Genomic DNA, 16,922 nt, shown 5'->3' on the forward strand with positions numbered 1-16,922 from the left:
TGGGAAGAAAGGAGACTGCCTTCTAAAGATTTATTTTCCATACATTTTCTTTTCTTTTTAGATTAGGTGTTCATGAGTGAACACACACTATCCATGCAATGAGATACGCATGGACTAAAACATTCAGCTACCCAGTTTCTAAGGTAGCATAAAATAATAAAATAATAATTGTTTGTTGTATGTTTATCATTATAATGCACATGTCTTTTTTTTGTTTGTTTTTTGTTTGTTACACGCGCTCTTCTGATTCCTCGGGACAAAATAACTACACAGAAAACTTGAAATCCTACATACATTTTAGTAAAACAAAATATTTAACTCTTAGGTACATTTCTTCTGAAATAAATGGGTGATCTGAATATTATTTCTCAAAATGTAAATGGTCTCAATAATTGTATTAAGAGAAAAAAGATCCTAATACAGATGAAAAGAGAAAAGGGGGACATCTTGTTCCTTCAAGAAACACATTTGACACAACAAGAACATAAGAAGCTAGGTAAAATTGCAAATGCTCAAGTTTTTTCCTCCTCATACAGCTCATCAAGAAGAGGAGTGGCCACTATTATAAAAAATCATTTACCATTTCAGAAGATAAATAGTATAGTAGACAAGGAAGGAAGGTTTGTTTTGGTTATGGGCAAAATAGAAAACATTGAAATAACTCTTATAAATATTTACTACCCCTCAGATGAGAGCACTGAGTTTATGAATCAAATCATAGATTTAATAGTAACCCAAGGAAAAGGAACAATTATTGTCGGGGGTGATTTGAATCTAGTTTTAAATTCCAATTTAGACTCAACAGCCAAGGTAAAACATACATCTGAGAGAAAAGCGAATATTCTAAGGAGGGCATGTAAAGATGTGAGGTCTCTAGACCATATTTCAAGCTGAAGGCCATTCGTGCATAATCTAATCTGATCACCCCCTGACGTCAGTCAAGTTCTAGTATGACGTGGTCAGTCAAAGTCTTAGTATGACGTCTGTAACGACGTCAGATATGACGTCAGTTAATTCTCATATATATAGCAAGGGTTCTACGTCACCTCTCTCTCTCTGGCCGATCATAGCAGCAGCAGCTTCACGGCAGTCCATCTCCCCTGAGCCGTCCTCCGAAGCGTTGTTTTGCCCCACCCACCTCCCCAGTCCGCCACCAACGAGTCGTGACTCCTGATCCCCCACTGGGGGGGGATCTCCTAGCCTACGCAGATGCCCTCCTCTTGCCTCAAGAGCAGCGCCACTGGCTAATGGAGTCATGCGCCAAAGTATTTGCCATGCATGCCGATTGCTAAATAAAGTTTGTTAAATCCTACCAACTGGCCTCTCATGATTGAACTGGGAATCATAGATGTATGGAGAACACTTCATCCAAAAACAAATGATTATACATATTTTTCTAATAGACACTCTACATATAATAGACTGGACTATTTTCTCATGTTTAATAAGGATATAACCACTATTAAAAAATGCACTATCGGAACAATGACATTATCAGACCATGCTATGGTTATTCTAAGAGTGAATTTAAACTTAAAAAAAAGGGAAATACTTATGGAGGATGAATAATTCCCTTCTACAAGATGAAGGCCTAAAAGAGACAGTCAAAAAAAATCTTAGTGAATATCTGGAATTAAACGATACAGAAGAAATCAATAGTATAATCCTATGGGAAGGGGCGAAGGCAGTCCTAAGGGGAGAAATAATCAAGTATTCATCAATAAAGAAAAGACAACGGGAACAAATTAAAATAGAACTTGAACTACAAATAAAAACACTGGAAAATAAACATAAAAAATCACAGGATTCTAAACTAAATAAAGAGCTGAAGAAGAAACGTGCTGAATTAGATAAATTATTGACAGAAGAAGTGGAGAAATCATTAATATTTACAAAGCAAAAAAACTATGATGGGGGAATAAAATCAATGAAAATTTTAGCCTACAGACTTAAGAAACAAAAAAGCAAAGCTTATATTACTAAGTTAAAAGATGATACAGCTAAAACTTTAACAGATAAAGACGAAATAGCAGAAGCCTTTGCTAAATACTATGAGGACCTGTATAAAGATGATGTTAATAATATAGATATAACCAGAACAGAAAAATACCTTGAGAAACTTAAATTAAATCAAGTCTCGCCACTACAAAACTTTAAACTTATAAAAAAAATAACAACAGAAGTTAAAAAAAGAAAAAGCCCCAGGAGATGACGGGTATACTAATGAATTCTATAAAGATTTTGAAGAACTACTGACACCTCTATTACAAAATGCATACAACTTTGCCCTAGAATCGGGTACTTGGGCATCAACATGGAATTCATCTGTAATTACAGTTATACATAAAGAAGGAAAGGATAAAACAGATACATCTTCATATAGACCAATATCATTATTGAATACAGACCAAAAAATATTAACAGCTATTATAGCAAATAGGCTTAAATATATCTTGCCAGAAATAATAGATCGTGATCAGTCTGGTTTTATTTTTAATAGATTATTATCAGATAATATAAGACGCACTTTAAGTATAATTGACTACTCACAAAAAAATAAGAAAGATTTACTTCTGTTGACGCTTGATGCGGAAAAAGCCTTTGATAGGGTCTTGTGGCCCTACATCTTTACAACAGTAAAAACATTTGGTTTTCATTCCACTTTTATTTCATGGTTAAAAACAATGTATAAAAACCCAGTTGCACAAGTGAGAGTTAATGGCACTTTATCAAGACGCTTCAATATATATAAGGGGACCAGACAAGGGGACCCGCTGTCTGCACTTATCTTCGCTCTTTGTATGGAACCGCTTGCTGAAGCAATCAGACAGCAAGATAAAATAAAGGGACTAACTATAGGTCAGGAAAATCATAAATTAGCCCTATATGCTGATGATGTTATCCTATATCTTACCTCTCCTGAATCCTCACTTCCAGAACTTATAAAAACTATAAAATAATACAGTGACTATTCAGGATATAAAATTAATGAAAGTAAATGTGAGTCCATATGTATAGGCAAACAATTGACAGAGGAGTGTAAAGGAAATATCAGGTTTAAATGGAACCAAAGTATAATAAAATATTTAGGAATAAGAATCCATAGTGATTTAAGCCAAATTTATGAACTCAATTATCAGAACCTAGAGGAAAAAATTAAACAAGACCTCAATAGATGGAAAACAATACCCGACTCAATTTTTAGTAGAGTAGATACTATAAAAATGATGGTTCTTCCACGTTTCCTCTTCCTCTTTCAAGCCCTACCGGTTTCAATACCCCCAAAAAGTTTTAAAAGATGGAATGGAATGATAACTAATTTCATCTGGAATAACAAAAGGAAAAGAGTTAAATTTAAAACACTGATCAAATCCAAACAATATGGCGGATTAGCACTGCCAGATCTACAGAAATATTTTCAGGCGACACAAATCAGTACTATAATGAAGTGGACTAACGACAACACAAGAGCTAAGTGGTTTATGATAGAAAAAGAGCTGGCACCATTTTCAATAAAGACCTTACCTTTTATAGATAAAAAAGACATGGCACAATTAAAAGGACAAAATAGATGCACGAATAATACATTAAATAACTGGAAACAAATCTGCAAAAAATATAAAATAAATAATGAACTACTTTATCTCAGAGAAATGGCTTGGGATCCTCAATTTAAACCGAATAAAATGGACAATATATTAAAACTCTGGTCATCAAAAGGTTTACAAATATTCTCGCAAATGTTAATTAAAAATGATATAATTTCCTTTGAAGCAATATCAAATAAATTTATTTTAGCCCAGTCAAACTTTTATAAATATCTACAACTTAGGAGCTATATCAGTAATTTCCAAAATAGAGAAGGCAATCAAGAACAGCATCCTTTAACAAGGTTTATGATAAAGAACTATAATGTAGACACTAGGCATGGGTCGATTTCCGGTTTTACCGGTTCGGTTCGGTATACGAGCCCAAACCGGTTTGATCACGTGCAAACCGAAAAAACCTAAAAAAAAAAAAAAAAAAAAATTTTTTTTTTTTGCCAGTCCATTCTGATTGCACTATTGTTCGTATTAGCCTCTTCTCAAGTTGCACTAGTAGGCAAAAGTCTTATTTTGTTTATTATGTTGATGTTTGAAGAAAAGTTAAGCTGAATAGTTATGAGAAATAAAAACAGTGTGTTGTTACAGTTAAAAGGTTCTGCTTATTTGTATTCAGTGTTCGTGCTGGTTGGCAGCATACCAGCTTAGAGGTGCATTATCGCCACCAACTGCAGCCGCTTTGATACGTTTTTTTGGGGAATATCGAACCGGTTTCAAAATGTTCAAACCGACCCATGCCTAGGCCCTATATTGTGTGAATTTGTGAGTTTTGAAGTTTATAAGGCAGCTCAGCTGTAAGCCAATCCATTCTGATTGCACTGCTTGTGTTTTTATTAGCCTTTTTCTCAAGTTGCACTATAGGCAGAAGTCTTATTAGGGGTCCAAGCACGAAGTGCGTGGATCCCTATTGTATCTGTTCCGTTTATTATTATTATTATTATTTTTTTTATTCTCCGCTAAAACAGTATGCACGGCAACAACCGTAAGGGGTACAGTAGCCAGACTTTGCACATAGGTTGGAAATGTGCCCCACTACTCAGAGACAAAAAATTAGCCATATTGACCAGATGGTGGCGCTATAACAGACCATTTCACGTATTGGACCATAACTGCTGAACCGTGAGGCGTAGAATCAAAATTCCACATCTGCTGGATTCCCTGGATCAATACGCATCTATCCATATAGACCACGCCCATTTAAGTCTGCTAGATTTTCCGCCAACTTGGACTTTCTCAAAAAAAAAAAAAACGAACTCGTCCTAGGCCATTTGCCCGAATGAGCCCAAACATTTTGTGTGTCATCTCTGGACTTCCCTGATTAAAAATCTTAGAAAGAATTTGGATACGTGAAACCGTCTTGAAATGATAAATGTTTAAACTTTTGTGTATTTACTTTTGTTCTTTTCCTGCCCTAAAAGTGTGTGGATCTCAGAAACCATACACCCCCCATCACCCAAACTTTCCACACAGGTTCACGACATCACCCACTACTCAGAGTAAAAAAATTACACCAATCCACCAGATGGTGGCGCTATAACAGCCAACCACCACTACTACTGCCGCTGCTGCTACTACTACTACTACTATTCTTAGTACTTCTGCTGCTACTATTGCTACCACTCCCACTACTACCAACACTACTACTACTACTATTACTACTACTGCTACTACTACTACTACTAGTACTGCTTGGAAACCGTCAGGTCACCGGATCTACACACACACACACACACACGCGCGCACACACACACACACGCGCACACACACACACACGTACACACATATACACCACACCTGCACCTAATTCTGGACTGATCACCACACACCTGCACTTAAGATGCTAATCAGCCTCTACACTCAGTGTGTGTCCGTTACTGCAGTAGAGGCTGTGTTGGTGTTTCAGTTGGTGTTTATCCTCCCTTCAGATGCATTATTAAGTAAGTTGTAGTTTTGTTAGCCATTGTTGAATTGCCATTCCAAGCCATCCTGATCTTAAAGGTGAATTGCATATGTTTTTCTCTTTAGCCATGGTTAAAATATATTGTTTATTGTTTGTTTGATTGTTATATTGTTTTTTATTGCTAAACATACTACTTCCTATGACTATTTTGTCTGTTTGCACACGCACACGCACACGCACACGCACACACGCACACACACGCGCACACGCACACTAAAATGGCCACCACTGGTGTACTTCATCTCCCAGAGTGCTTCACTCACTCACTTTGATTGTGCCATGTGGGTGGGGAGATGGGTGGAGCTATGGCTATAAAATAAGTGCAAAACTTGCCCCAAACCCCAGTCTGCTGCTACAGAGGTGCTGTGAGCCAGTCCAACTCATGCTGACCTTAAAGGTGAATTGCATATGTTTTTTTCTTTAGCATGGTTAAAATATATTGTTTATTGTTGCTTTAATTGATTGTTACATTGTTTGTTTATTGCTAATTTGATGTCATTTGGATTGCTTGTTAACATTGTGTATTTGGGTAAATAATTCTGTTTGTGTTCTTATCCACAGACAACATGCTGATTGCCTCACTGTCACTTTTGATGTTGGGAAAATAAAATCACCCTGCACCTTGTCCTGCTGTGTGCCTGCCATCTTTCCTTGTGGTTTTATCTGGGTCCAGTGCTGAGGGGTCACATTGCCCTCACCTGTTCATAGGTGTGACACGCATTAACCGCTCATCCTGGCTGATATTTTACCACATGTTGAGCAGAGTTGCTTTAACTTAAGAACACATAATTTGATAATTGTAAACCCAGTTCACCAATGTTTACACTGCAAAATGTATCACCAATGTATTTTACATGAAACAGAAGTTGGCGGGCTTGTAATCCTGCAGTGTGACTGACATCAATCTGAGCCAATCAGAGTTGGGCTGTGGTCAGGCTCTGTACCAGGTGCACTGAATCACTGATGAATGGAGATGGTGCAAGACAGTTGGCAGTATAGAGGGAACGTTTTTTAACATCCAATTCAACTTATCTTTGAAACCTGCTGAATGAAACCTCCAAAAGCCAAATCCGTGAGTTTAAAGGGAGGTTTACACAATCTGAAATATATTTTCAATGTTATGTAAAGGGAGGTATGAAGGTAATTTGAAGTGACGGCAATGTGTTGTGATTTGAAATGTATTCCTATCTTGTGTTTTAATTAAAGCCAACTGAGATGTTAGTTTTGGCCTTAAAGGGACACTCCACCGGAAACAATGCTTATTTATTTTGCACATCTCGCACATCCGAAAACAGTTTAGCAGGCATTCATTTAGTTGGACACTTATTGAGTTGATTTGTGAAAGGTATAGTTTGGTTTATTTGAAGTGGGGTACTATGCGGTACTTGCATGCAGTCGGTGTACTGGGTAAAGCACTCTGGACGCATCACACACAGAGATAGAACTGTACTCTAACCACAACAGGCACAGAGCTGTCTGCTGAGTGAAGTTGACCATGAGCAAAAACATAGAAAAAACAAATACATAGAATGCTTCCATACTGCTCAGCTGGTGTAATCAAACTCTCCACAAGCCCTGAGATGCCAAGTTGACTTGAAAATGTCATTTACACCCTGATTCTAGCTTAAATGTTCACTGTAGCAAGGTTGTACCTTAGTTGGTGTAATTCAGCCGCTAGCTCCAGTGCACATTGCCACACACATATACACCTATATACACACACACACACACACATATACTCACACATATACACACACATATATACACACACACATATACACGCTTACACACATATACACTAACACTACTATTACTACTGCTACTACTGCTTGAACCCGGTCAGGTCACCAAATCTCAACCAAACTTTGTGCACTTGTGCACATACCAACTCTGATTAAATGTGCAATTCAGTGTCTATATTATCTGACATACACCCCCCAAGTCACCGGAAGCTTGGACCCCGCATCGCCGCTTGCGGCTATATTTTCATTTATTATTTTGATGTTTAGAAGAAAAGTTGAGCTGAATAGTTATGAGAAATAAATACAGGGTGTGTTTGTTACACAGGTGTCCTGCTTCTTTTTATTCAGTATCATTGCTGGTTGACAATACCAGCTTAGAGGTGTATTATCGCTATCAGGTGGACTGAAGTTGCACTACAGACAGTTATGGGCCACACTCGGGAGCCCTGCTTGGAAAAAAAAAAAAAAAAAAGAAAAATTATTAAAATTTTTTTTTTTTTTTTTTTAATTAAAAAAAAAATCGGTATACCGGTTCGATCCGGTTTAGACAGCAATATCGAACCGGTTTTAAAATTTTCAAACCGACCCAGCCCTAGTAGACACTAACAATATCCTCTCCAAAATATATCAAATGCTAGAAGAAAATAATGAAATACAAGAAGACACAATAAGGACTAAATGGAACGCAGAACTAGGCTTATGTTTAAAAGAATAAGAATGGCAAAACATATACAAAACAATACATAAAACAACGAACTCTAAGTTTTGGAGGGAGTTTTCGTGGAAAATATATACAAGGTTCTTTATCACACCAATAATACAGTCCAAGTTTACAGCATCTATTAAACCAGATTGCTGGAGAAATTGTGGTGAAAAGAGTGCAAACCATTCACATGTTTTCTTTTTTTGTCCATCACTGAAAACTTTCTGGCAATTAATTATAACCTGTCTTACAAACATTTTACAAACTAAAAAGGCATTTGAACCAAAACATATCATTTTAGGAATACCACCACCTGAACTCACATTAGAAATAGATAGATATCTTTATAGAATACTTAGAATCGTAGCCATGAAGCAGATAACAAGGAATTGGTTAAAACCTACTCCACCCGTCTTTAATAAATGGAAGTCAAATATAAACAACATTCTAGAAATGGAAAAAATAACTTACAGAATCCAAAACTTAGAGGTAGAGTACGGTACTTGAAACGATGGAATAAATGGATTAACTATACGGAACACACCTGAAAATAAAGTTTTTCTGTGCCGAGGAATTACTGAAGAGTTAAGGGGCGTGTGTGTGTGTGAGTGTGGGTGTGTGTATGTATGTACATATGTACGTGTGTGTGTGTGTATGTGTGTGTGTTGTGTCTGTGTTGTTTTTTTTTTTTTTTTCTCTCTCTCTCTCTTTTCTTTGTGTGTGGAAGCATGTGTGTGTGTGACTGTGTGTATGTGAGTAGGCATGCAAGTTTTCTTTTCTTTTTTTCTCTCTCTTTTTTTTTTTAAATTTAAAGTATTTGTTGCTGGGGTTTTTTTTTTTTTCAATACAATGACCATGGCTGTTGTATATTATTGTCCTTTTTCTTTTCTCACATAAAAAATACATAAAATATTGTAAGTATGTTACGTAGAAGTATAAACAGGTAATGTAAATCTATGTAAAAAACAAACTGAAATCTTGCAATAAAGTATAAAAAAAAAAAAAAAAAAAAAAAATCCTTTGTGCCTGTCTCTATCAGAGCGTTGAACGCTGCTGGGGTACAAATGTAATGTCTCCTCATCTGCTGTTGCTGTTATTTTGTTATTTATTTATTTTATCCTTTTATTCTTTTATCTTTATTTATTCTTAGGGGTACAGTACAGTATATCTGTATTATATACTTTGTCTGCCCTTTGGTCTGGACCGAGGTTTTCCTTTGTGCTTTAATACAATGATACATTGTAGCTCTTTCTTGTGATATAAATGTGCTGCTGTGAGTGAACTGCACTTTGCTACTATGCACTTTATATCTCTACTGTGCACTTTAGATCGTTGCTACTGTTGTCATTTGCACTTTAACTATTGTGTTGCACTTTAAACTGCTGCTCTAGACTGTTTTTACAATGTTTTTTTTGTCTTATTTGTTTTTATGTATGTACTTTGTACTACGCTTTTTGCAATCCAATTTGCCCTTTTGGGACACTTAACTCATTGAGTGCCAGCCACTTTTGGAGAACGGACGCTCCCAGTGCCAGAGTTTCAGAGCTTTTTTCAGTGATTTCTCGAGGCCCACAGAATATTGTGTGATATTACTATGTAAACAATGAACACGCAAAAAGAACGATGAGACTCTTTTCTATCATCAGCAAAAACAGGTTTATTGATATCATTTTCCGTTCTTTAGTTATCAGCTGGAGAAGATAGCTTGATTTAACAAAAAAGAGCAGTTTTTTTCTAGAAGCTGAGATAATGGCTCTTTTGTTAAATTAAACATTTCAAACACAACACTGACTCTGAAGCTAATTTTCTGATGTAGTCACACCTCAAAAATAATTTCCTTCAATAAAACAGTGAAGGCCAGGGAATTTTGTTTGGCAGAATAATATTTTTAGCTGCAACCAGCAGCGCTGGCCCCTGCGTGCGCTGCTGGTTGCAGCTTCTTGCTGCTGGTGGGCATCGGATATTCTGGCTTGCGTTTGCCAACCCTGTCCTGCTGCTGCCTGGGTCTGTCTGGGTGTTGTGTGGCTGTGTGCTGCTCTGCGTGCCCCCCCCCCCCCCCCCGCCCCGCCCCGCCTCGCCTCAACTGCACACTCCTCCTGTATGGGAGGTGGCTCTGTGCTGAGTTTGCTCTGCACTGTGAAGGGTGCGCGACATCTAGCTTTTTCCGCGTGTGTTTGTCACCGGCTCCTATGCTTCCAGTTGAGAATAATAACGTCTCCACGGCTGTTGCAGCGGACATGGAGGAGCTCAATTGTGGGAGCAGATTGACTGCTGCAGGGACATCTAACGTTAAAACGCTTCATGCATATCGATGCATACGGATGCGATGCGATTTCCGTTTCCCCCAACGACTTATTCTCTGTTTTTCTCTGCCTTTCTGTTAACCTGGAGAGCACTGTCGCCACCTAAGGGTTCTGTAAAATAGGTTATAGACCTCCAATAGCTACAATAGTTGTACAGGAGCTGCGGAAGGCTTTGATCGACGTCCCACCGTCAAAAAACGCATTGGACGTCGAAAGACGTCCGTGGCACTCTACGTCACTATTTAATTGGACGTCGAAAGACGTCCATGGCACTCAATGAGTTAATAAATCTTGAATCTTGAATCTTGAATCTCCTCTATTTAGTGAAGGCTGTTCCACTTTAACATAGATGGCCTCCTTGTCACCGCTTTCCAACGACCCATCTTCTCTGTCCAAGATGTGGACACCATGGTCTTGAAAACTGTGTTCCTTGTGTTGTTAAGTGGGTGTAGACTGCTGAGTCTTGTCCAGAGGAGTTTGCTCGCCTGTGTTGGAACATGCGTCTATTGAGTGGCTGTTTGGTTTCCCCAATATAAAGATCTTTGCACTTCTTCTTATTGCATTTGACCACAGATTAGGGATGTTCATCAATTATCGAAAATCGATAATTGATCGTTAAGGAATTGAATCGATCATGTGGAATTTGGATCGATTGTTGTTATAATTAAAAAAATAATATATATATATGTATATATATGTATATATTATTGCGTACTAGGTTTGGGTGGAATTCGTTCCTCCTCGCCCTACTCCAATGCATAGCCGACTAACGTGAGGTGGAGCTTCATATAGTCTCTAGTTTTCTGGCTGGGCACGGGCCTTTGTGCCAACAAAACTGTTTTAAACATGGGGAATTCACACCGGCATGCGCCGGGGACACAAACAAACGCACCCAGCGGTCTGCGGACCTCAGTGAGGCTCAGGCCTGTTGATTTGACTCTTGTGCTGTCAGCTAAGCTGGAAGACGCCGATTGCCTTACATCATGTAACCTGACATGTAACATGTTTGTTTACCTGGCCACAGCGCTAGCTTATGATATTCTTACTACACAGCGGCATCGCCATTATAGCTGGCCGAGAACGCGCAACGTTATTACCAGACCAGAGTAAAAAAAAAAAATATATATATATATATATATATATATATAATTATTACGCTATCGATAATCGATTAATCGATAATTGATCGTTAATTTTCCCGATTTTCGAATATGGAAATTTTTCAAAATGAACATCCCTACCACAGATACCAGGTTGCTCTTTCAGATGTTTTGGAATCTGGTCGTTCAGATGGACCAAAGGCTGTGTCGGTGTCTCTGTGTCTCTGTGTCTCAGTGTCTCTGTGTCTTCTTAGGTTTGAAACACACAGGGATGTTGTGCTCTGAGAAAACCCTTCAAAAGCCCAGCCACATCACCTCACCTGTAAGCTGCTGGGAACACCATCTTCTCTGGCAAACACAGTAGGGACTAACATCTCATGTGACTTTTATTTAACCTTTATTTAAACAGGAAAGTCCCATTGAGATTAAAAATATCTTGTTACTTCCTGTTGCAGTCATTACAACTGATGATTGTGTTTGGATGAACTCCTAAACATTGTTTGTACTTTAGTCCAGTGTTTAATTATTTTTTTTAACGTTCTATCACCTGGGCATTTTGAAATTTTAATTGAAATTTATTTGAAAATTTGAAAACATTTCGAAGTCATAATAATGCGACAACCCAAAATCAAATTACTCCCGTATATTATCATCAAATAAGTGTCTCTATGGTGGGCACTCAAGCCTCTTTGTATAACTTGCTATAAATAGGATGAAAATCATTTATTTTTCTCCTTTTTAGTTTGAAACAAATGGCATTAAAAATGATGCGACAATTGAATTGAGTGTTTGCGTTGACCGTGTGATGGGTGTTATTCAAACCATGTGATGGGTGTTATTGTTTACGAACCACAAATGCCATTGATGAGTCATCATATTCAAAGGTCCCTCGATGAGGTCCTTGTACAGCGTAGCCATAGCCCCCAAAGAATATGAGTCTGTGAACAGAATATGATCAAGACATAACTTCTTTACAATATCTCTCCTGTGAAAACAATCAGTGATTCCTCTGTGTACTCTTGACGCATTTCTCACTGTAAAGTTTAAACCAATAAAAAATAACTGAAATTAAAAAAATAAGAGCTTTGTTGAATACGGGTAATGAACACATTATTCTGAGTCTGTTATTGTTGAATAACAGGCTGCTGTTACACATCTAAGTATATCACTACTAAGTAGGGATGTCAACGGTTAACCGTTAATCGATTAACCGTCGCTAACGTCGTTGTTCGGTTATTGCCGTCGGTCTATCAGTTAAAGGTCCCATTCCGTGCAAAAGCTGTTTTTACTTGTAAATGCATATATACTGCTGTCAGCCCTCCCTGTAATGAGTGGTCACACGCTCAGAACTGCCACAGTTGGATTTGTCCCTATCCAGCGTCCCTCTGCAGTCTCCTCCAAGCCACACCCCCAAACGCTTCGTTTGCCCAGAGGGGAATCTGGGGGAATCGGGACGTCACTAGCTTCCTCCTGCATACTGCGCGGGTCTCTCTCACACAAGCTACCTGCACCATTTAGTCTATAGCCACAAAATTAACACTTCTAGCTGGAGCGACGCCAACTGTACGTGATCCAGCAACTGCAGAGGTGCATTCGGTAAGTCTAGGCATTTTGAGATGTCCTCTTTAGCGTAGTACCGTTTAGTTAACGATAACTCGCAACCTAGCATGCTGGTCCACAGACGCTAATCTGATTGGCCGCTGGGAGCCTGGGGCGGGCTCTCCCTCAGCGGCCAATGGGAACTGTTAGTTCTGAATATATTATAGAAACAGGCCGTTCTTGGGAAGCCACCAGAAGAGGGAGTGAGAACTCCGTCACAACAAACGGGTTTGCTATATTTTCGACAGATTAATCCAGAATCATGTTTTATGGACCAGAGACACACGTTTTTAAGAGGTTACAGCTGCACGAATTGGGACCTTTAATATATATATATATATTTTTTTTTTTGTCTATTTACTCAATGAGCTCATGCCCAAACAAGGCGTGTCTATTTAGATGCTGAAATGTTAATGCTTTTTGTGTTAGAATTATGCCTTTATTTTTTGTTGGCTTTGCTGAAATTTATAAGTTTATTGCCACATTTTGATCAGGTAATCATTCCAAAATCATTCTGGCTCTTATATGGATGACAAGGAAATATATTTTTGAGAGCTTTATTTCCTGTTTATGTAAACATTACAACAACAACAATCCCTTTTGGGGGATCTCCTAGCCTATGCAGGTGCCCTCCTCTTGCCTCAAGAGGAGCGCCACTGGCCAATGGAGTCATGCGCCAAAGTATTTGCCATGCATGCCGATTGCTAAATAAAGTTTGTCAAATCCTACCAACTGGCCTCTCATGATTGAAGTGAGGTCTCCAGACCATATTTCAAGCAGAAGGCCACATAACGTGGTCAGTCAAAGTCCTAGTATGACGTCTGCTATGATGTCAAATATGACGTCAGTTAATCCTCATATATATAGCAAGGGTTCTACGCCACCTCTCTCTCTCTCTGGCCGATCATAGCAGCAGCTAGCTTCACGGCAGTCCATCTCCCTTGAAGCCGTCCTCCGGAGCGTTGTTTTGCCCCACCCACCTCCCCAGTCCGCCACCAACGAGTCTTGACTCCTGATCCCCCACGGGGGGGGATCTCCTAGCCTATGCAGGTGCCCTCCTCTTGCCTCAAGAGGAGCGCCACTGGCCAACGGAGTCATGCGCGTTGTTGTTGTAATGTTTACATAAACAGGAAATAAAGCTCTCAAAAATATATTTCCTTGTCATCCATATAAGAGCCAGAATGATTTTGGAATGATTACCTGATCAAAATGTGGCAATAAACTTATAAATTTCAGCAAAGCCAACAAAAAATAAAGGCACAATTCTAACACAAAAAGCATTAACATTTCAGCATCTAAATAGACACGCCTTGTTTGGGCATGAGCTCATTGAGTAAATAGACAAAAAAAAAATAAAAAAAAAATATATATATATATATATATATTAAAAAATTATATTAACCGATAGGTTAATCGATTATTAGCGTCGGTTAATCGAAAGTGAAATTAACCGAAAATTGACATCCCTACTACTAAGTCTAGAGGTCTAGTCCATTATGTTGGATTTCTGTTGGCAGAAACTGGTAAATTACTTTAACTTCTAATAAACACATTTTAAATCAATCTTTCATGTCTTTGTCTTTCAAGTCTGGTACAGTAACTTATTGTACAGTAACTACTGTACTACAGATAGATAGACAGACATACAGGGTTAGGGTTAACCCAACCCCTAACCCTAACCCTTCGTACCGAACCGGGACCCCAAAACTGAGGTACGTACCGAACTGTGACTTTTGTGTACCGTGACACCCCTAGCGTACAACAAAATATTCAAATTCATATCACCGATTTGCAAACCAAGATTTTCATTTTTTATTTTAATTTATTGGGCTAAATCATTAATAAACAAAGCAAAGAGGGGAGGGGAAATAACGTCACCCTGTTTGACCCCAAGTGGGATAGAAAACCACCTCGTTTTCATATCGTTCACCTGCACACAGGCAACCAGGGATTTATATAAAGGCTTTATACAATTTTCCATCCACACCAGCCGAAATAAGTTTAAACTCCATTAAATCCCTGTCAACGCAGTCAAACGCTTTCTGAAAATCAATAAAACAAAGAAAAAAGTGGATTTCCCCTCAGAAATCCTAGCTCTAATGACTGTATTCACAGAGTAAACATGATCTAAACAGGACCTGTGTGTTCTGAATCCTCCACAAGTATGTTTTCAACCTCTGGGAACTGAGACAGCCTGGTGTTTAAAATGTTAGAGTACAACTTATAAACTGTACTTAAAAGGCTAATGCCCCTGTAGTTAAAGGAGAATTTTGGTTTTTTACACCACGGTCCTCATTTCCAGCTTAAAATATGATGTTTTCTACCCCCAAATACTTTTGGGTTCATTCGGATCCCCACAGAAGATTTGTCGCACCGAGTACACTCCTCAAACACTCAAACAGGCTAGAACGGGAGCCTGCGGGGCATGCTGCATGCGCTCTGTAAATGACACTTTTTCTGTCACATCGCGGTAAATTATGGTTCAATCAGGAGAGGCCAGTTGGTAGGATTAGACAAACTTTATTTAGCAATCGGCGTGCATGGCAAATGCTTTGGCGCTTGACTCCATTGGCCAGTGGCGCTGCTCTTGAGGCAGAGGAGGGCGCCTGCATGGCGCTTGACTCCATTGGCCAGTGGCGCTGCTCATGAGGCAGAGGAGGGCGCCTGCATGGGCTAGGAGATCCCCCCCCCGTGGGGGATCAGGAGTCAAGACTCGTTGGTGGTGGACTGGGGAGGTGGGTGGGGCAAAACAACGCTTCGGAGGCCGGCTTCAAGGGAGATGGACTGCCGTGGGCTGCTGCTGCTATGATCGGCCAGAGAGAGAGAGGTGACGTAGAACCATTGCTATATATATGAGGATTAACTGACGTCATGTTTGACGTCATAGCAGACGTCATACTAGGATTTTTGACTGACCACGTTATGCTAGAACTTGACTGACGTCAGGGGATGATCGGATTACGCGTGAGTGGCCTTCTGCTTGAACTATGGTCTAGAGACCTCACTTCAATCAGGAGAGGCCAGTTGGTAGGATTAGACAAACTTTATTTAGCAATCGGCGTGCATGGCAAATGCTTTGGCGCTTGACTCCATTGGCCAGTGGCGCTGCTCTTGAGGCAGAGGAGGGCGCCTGCATGGGCTAGGAGATCCCCCAAAAGGAAGATCTGATTACCGGAGGTTAATTGAGATCTGCAGGCGCCAGTAGTTGATTGCACTTTTCCGGCCTTCGACCTTTTTAGCGACTTACAGCTATTTGCGGCTGGCGCTCCCAACTCGGTCGGGCACCTCGCGATAGCGCTTCCCAGCTTGGCCTACCTGGCCGCCTTGGCGCTTCGCGATCGTACTTTCCGGCCTTCGACCTTTTTAGCGACTTACAGCTATTTGCGGCTGGCGCTCCCAACTTGGTCGGGCCTTCGATCTTGCTTTTCCTGCCTTCGACCTTTTTAGCGACTTACAGCTATTTGCGGCTGGCGCTCCCAACTCGGTCGGGCACCTCGCGATAGCGCTTCCCAGCTTAGCCTACCTGGCCGCCTTGGCGCTTCGCGATTGTACTTTTCCGGCCTTCGACCTTTTTAGCGGCTTACGGCTATTTACGGCCGGCGCTCCCAACTCGGTCGGGCCTTCGATCTTGGTACATTAAAATTTAGCTTGGCGCTTCCCGGCTTGGCCTACTTGGCTGCCTTGGCGCGACTACCCTGACTTTCTGCTCTCTCTTTCTCTTTCTCTACCCCCCCCCCTCATGGCGGTGCTCTGGATACACTTCACAGATCACGTCACGGTAGACGCCGAACGTGTTCAGGAAGTCACATAAGGACAGGTCTTTGGGCAGGCGGGGGTCGGACGACTTTAAATAAACAGGGCCATCTGGGTCACCCGTAGCCTTCCTTTTACACTCGGGAGATGGCAGGAGTAT

At 39.9% G+C, this 16,922-nt stretch overlaps 1 protein-coding gene across 2 annotated transcripts in view; it reads right to left on the bottom strand.

Annotated features, from left to right (window-relative positions):
* The window catches only part of LOC310773412 (kelch domain-containing protein 2-like), a 52,497-nt gene that overhangs the window by 22,568 nt on the left and 13,007 nt on the right, over window positions 1-16,922 (bottom strand). For both annotated transcript variants that reach the window (XM_083633288.1, XM_083633289.1), the window contains exon 6: window positions 12,261-12,348. In XM_083633288.1, the coding sequence (XP_083489414.1) occupies window positions 12,261-12,348 (88 nt within the window). The remainder of the gene's footprint in view (window positions 1-12,260; window positions 12,349-16,922) is intronic.

This window comes from Poromitra crassiceps, assembly GCF_964638095.1.
Source record: "Poromitra crassiceps genome assembly, chromosome: 3".
Taxonomy (NCBI): domain Eukaryota; kingdom Metazoa; phylum Chordata; class Actinopteri; order Beryciformes; family Melamphaidae; genus Poromitra; species Poromitra crassiceps.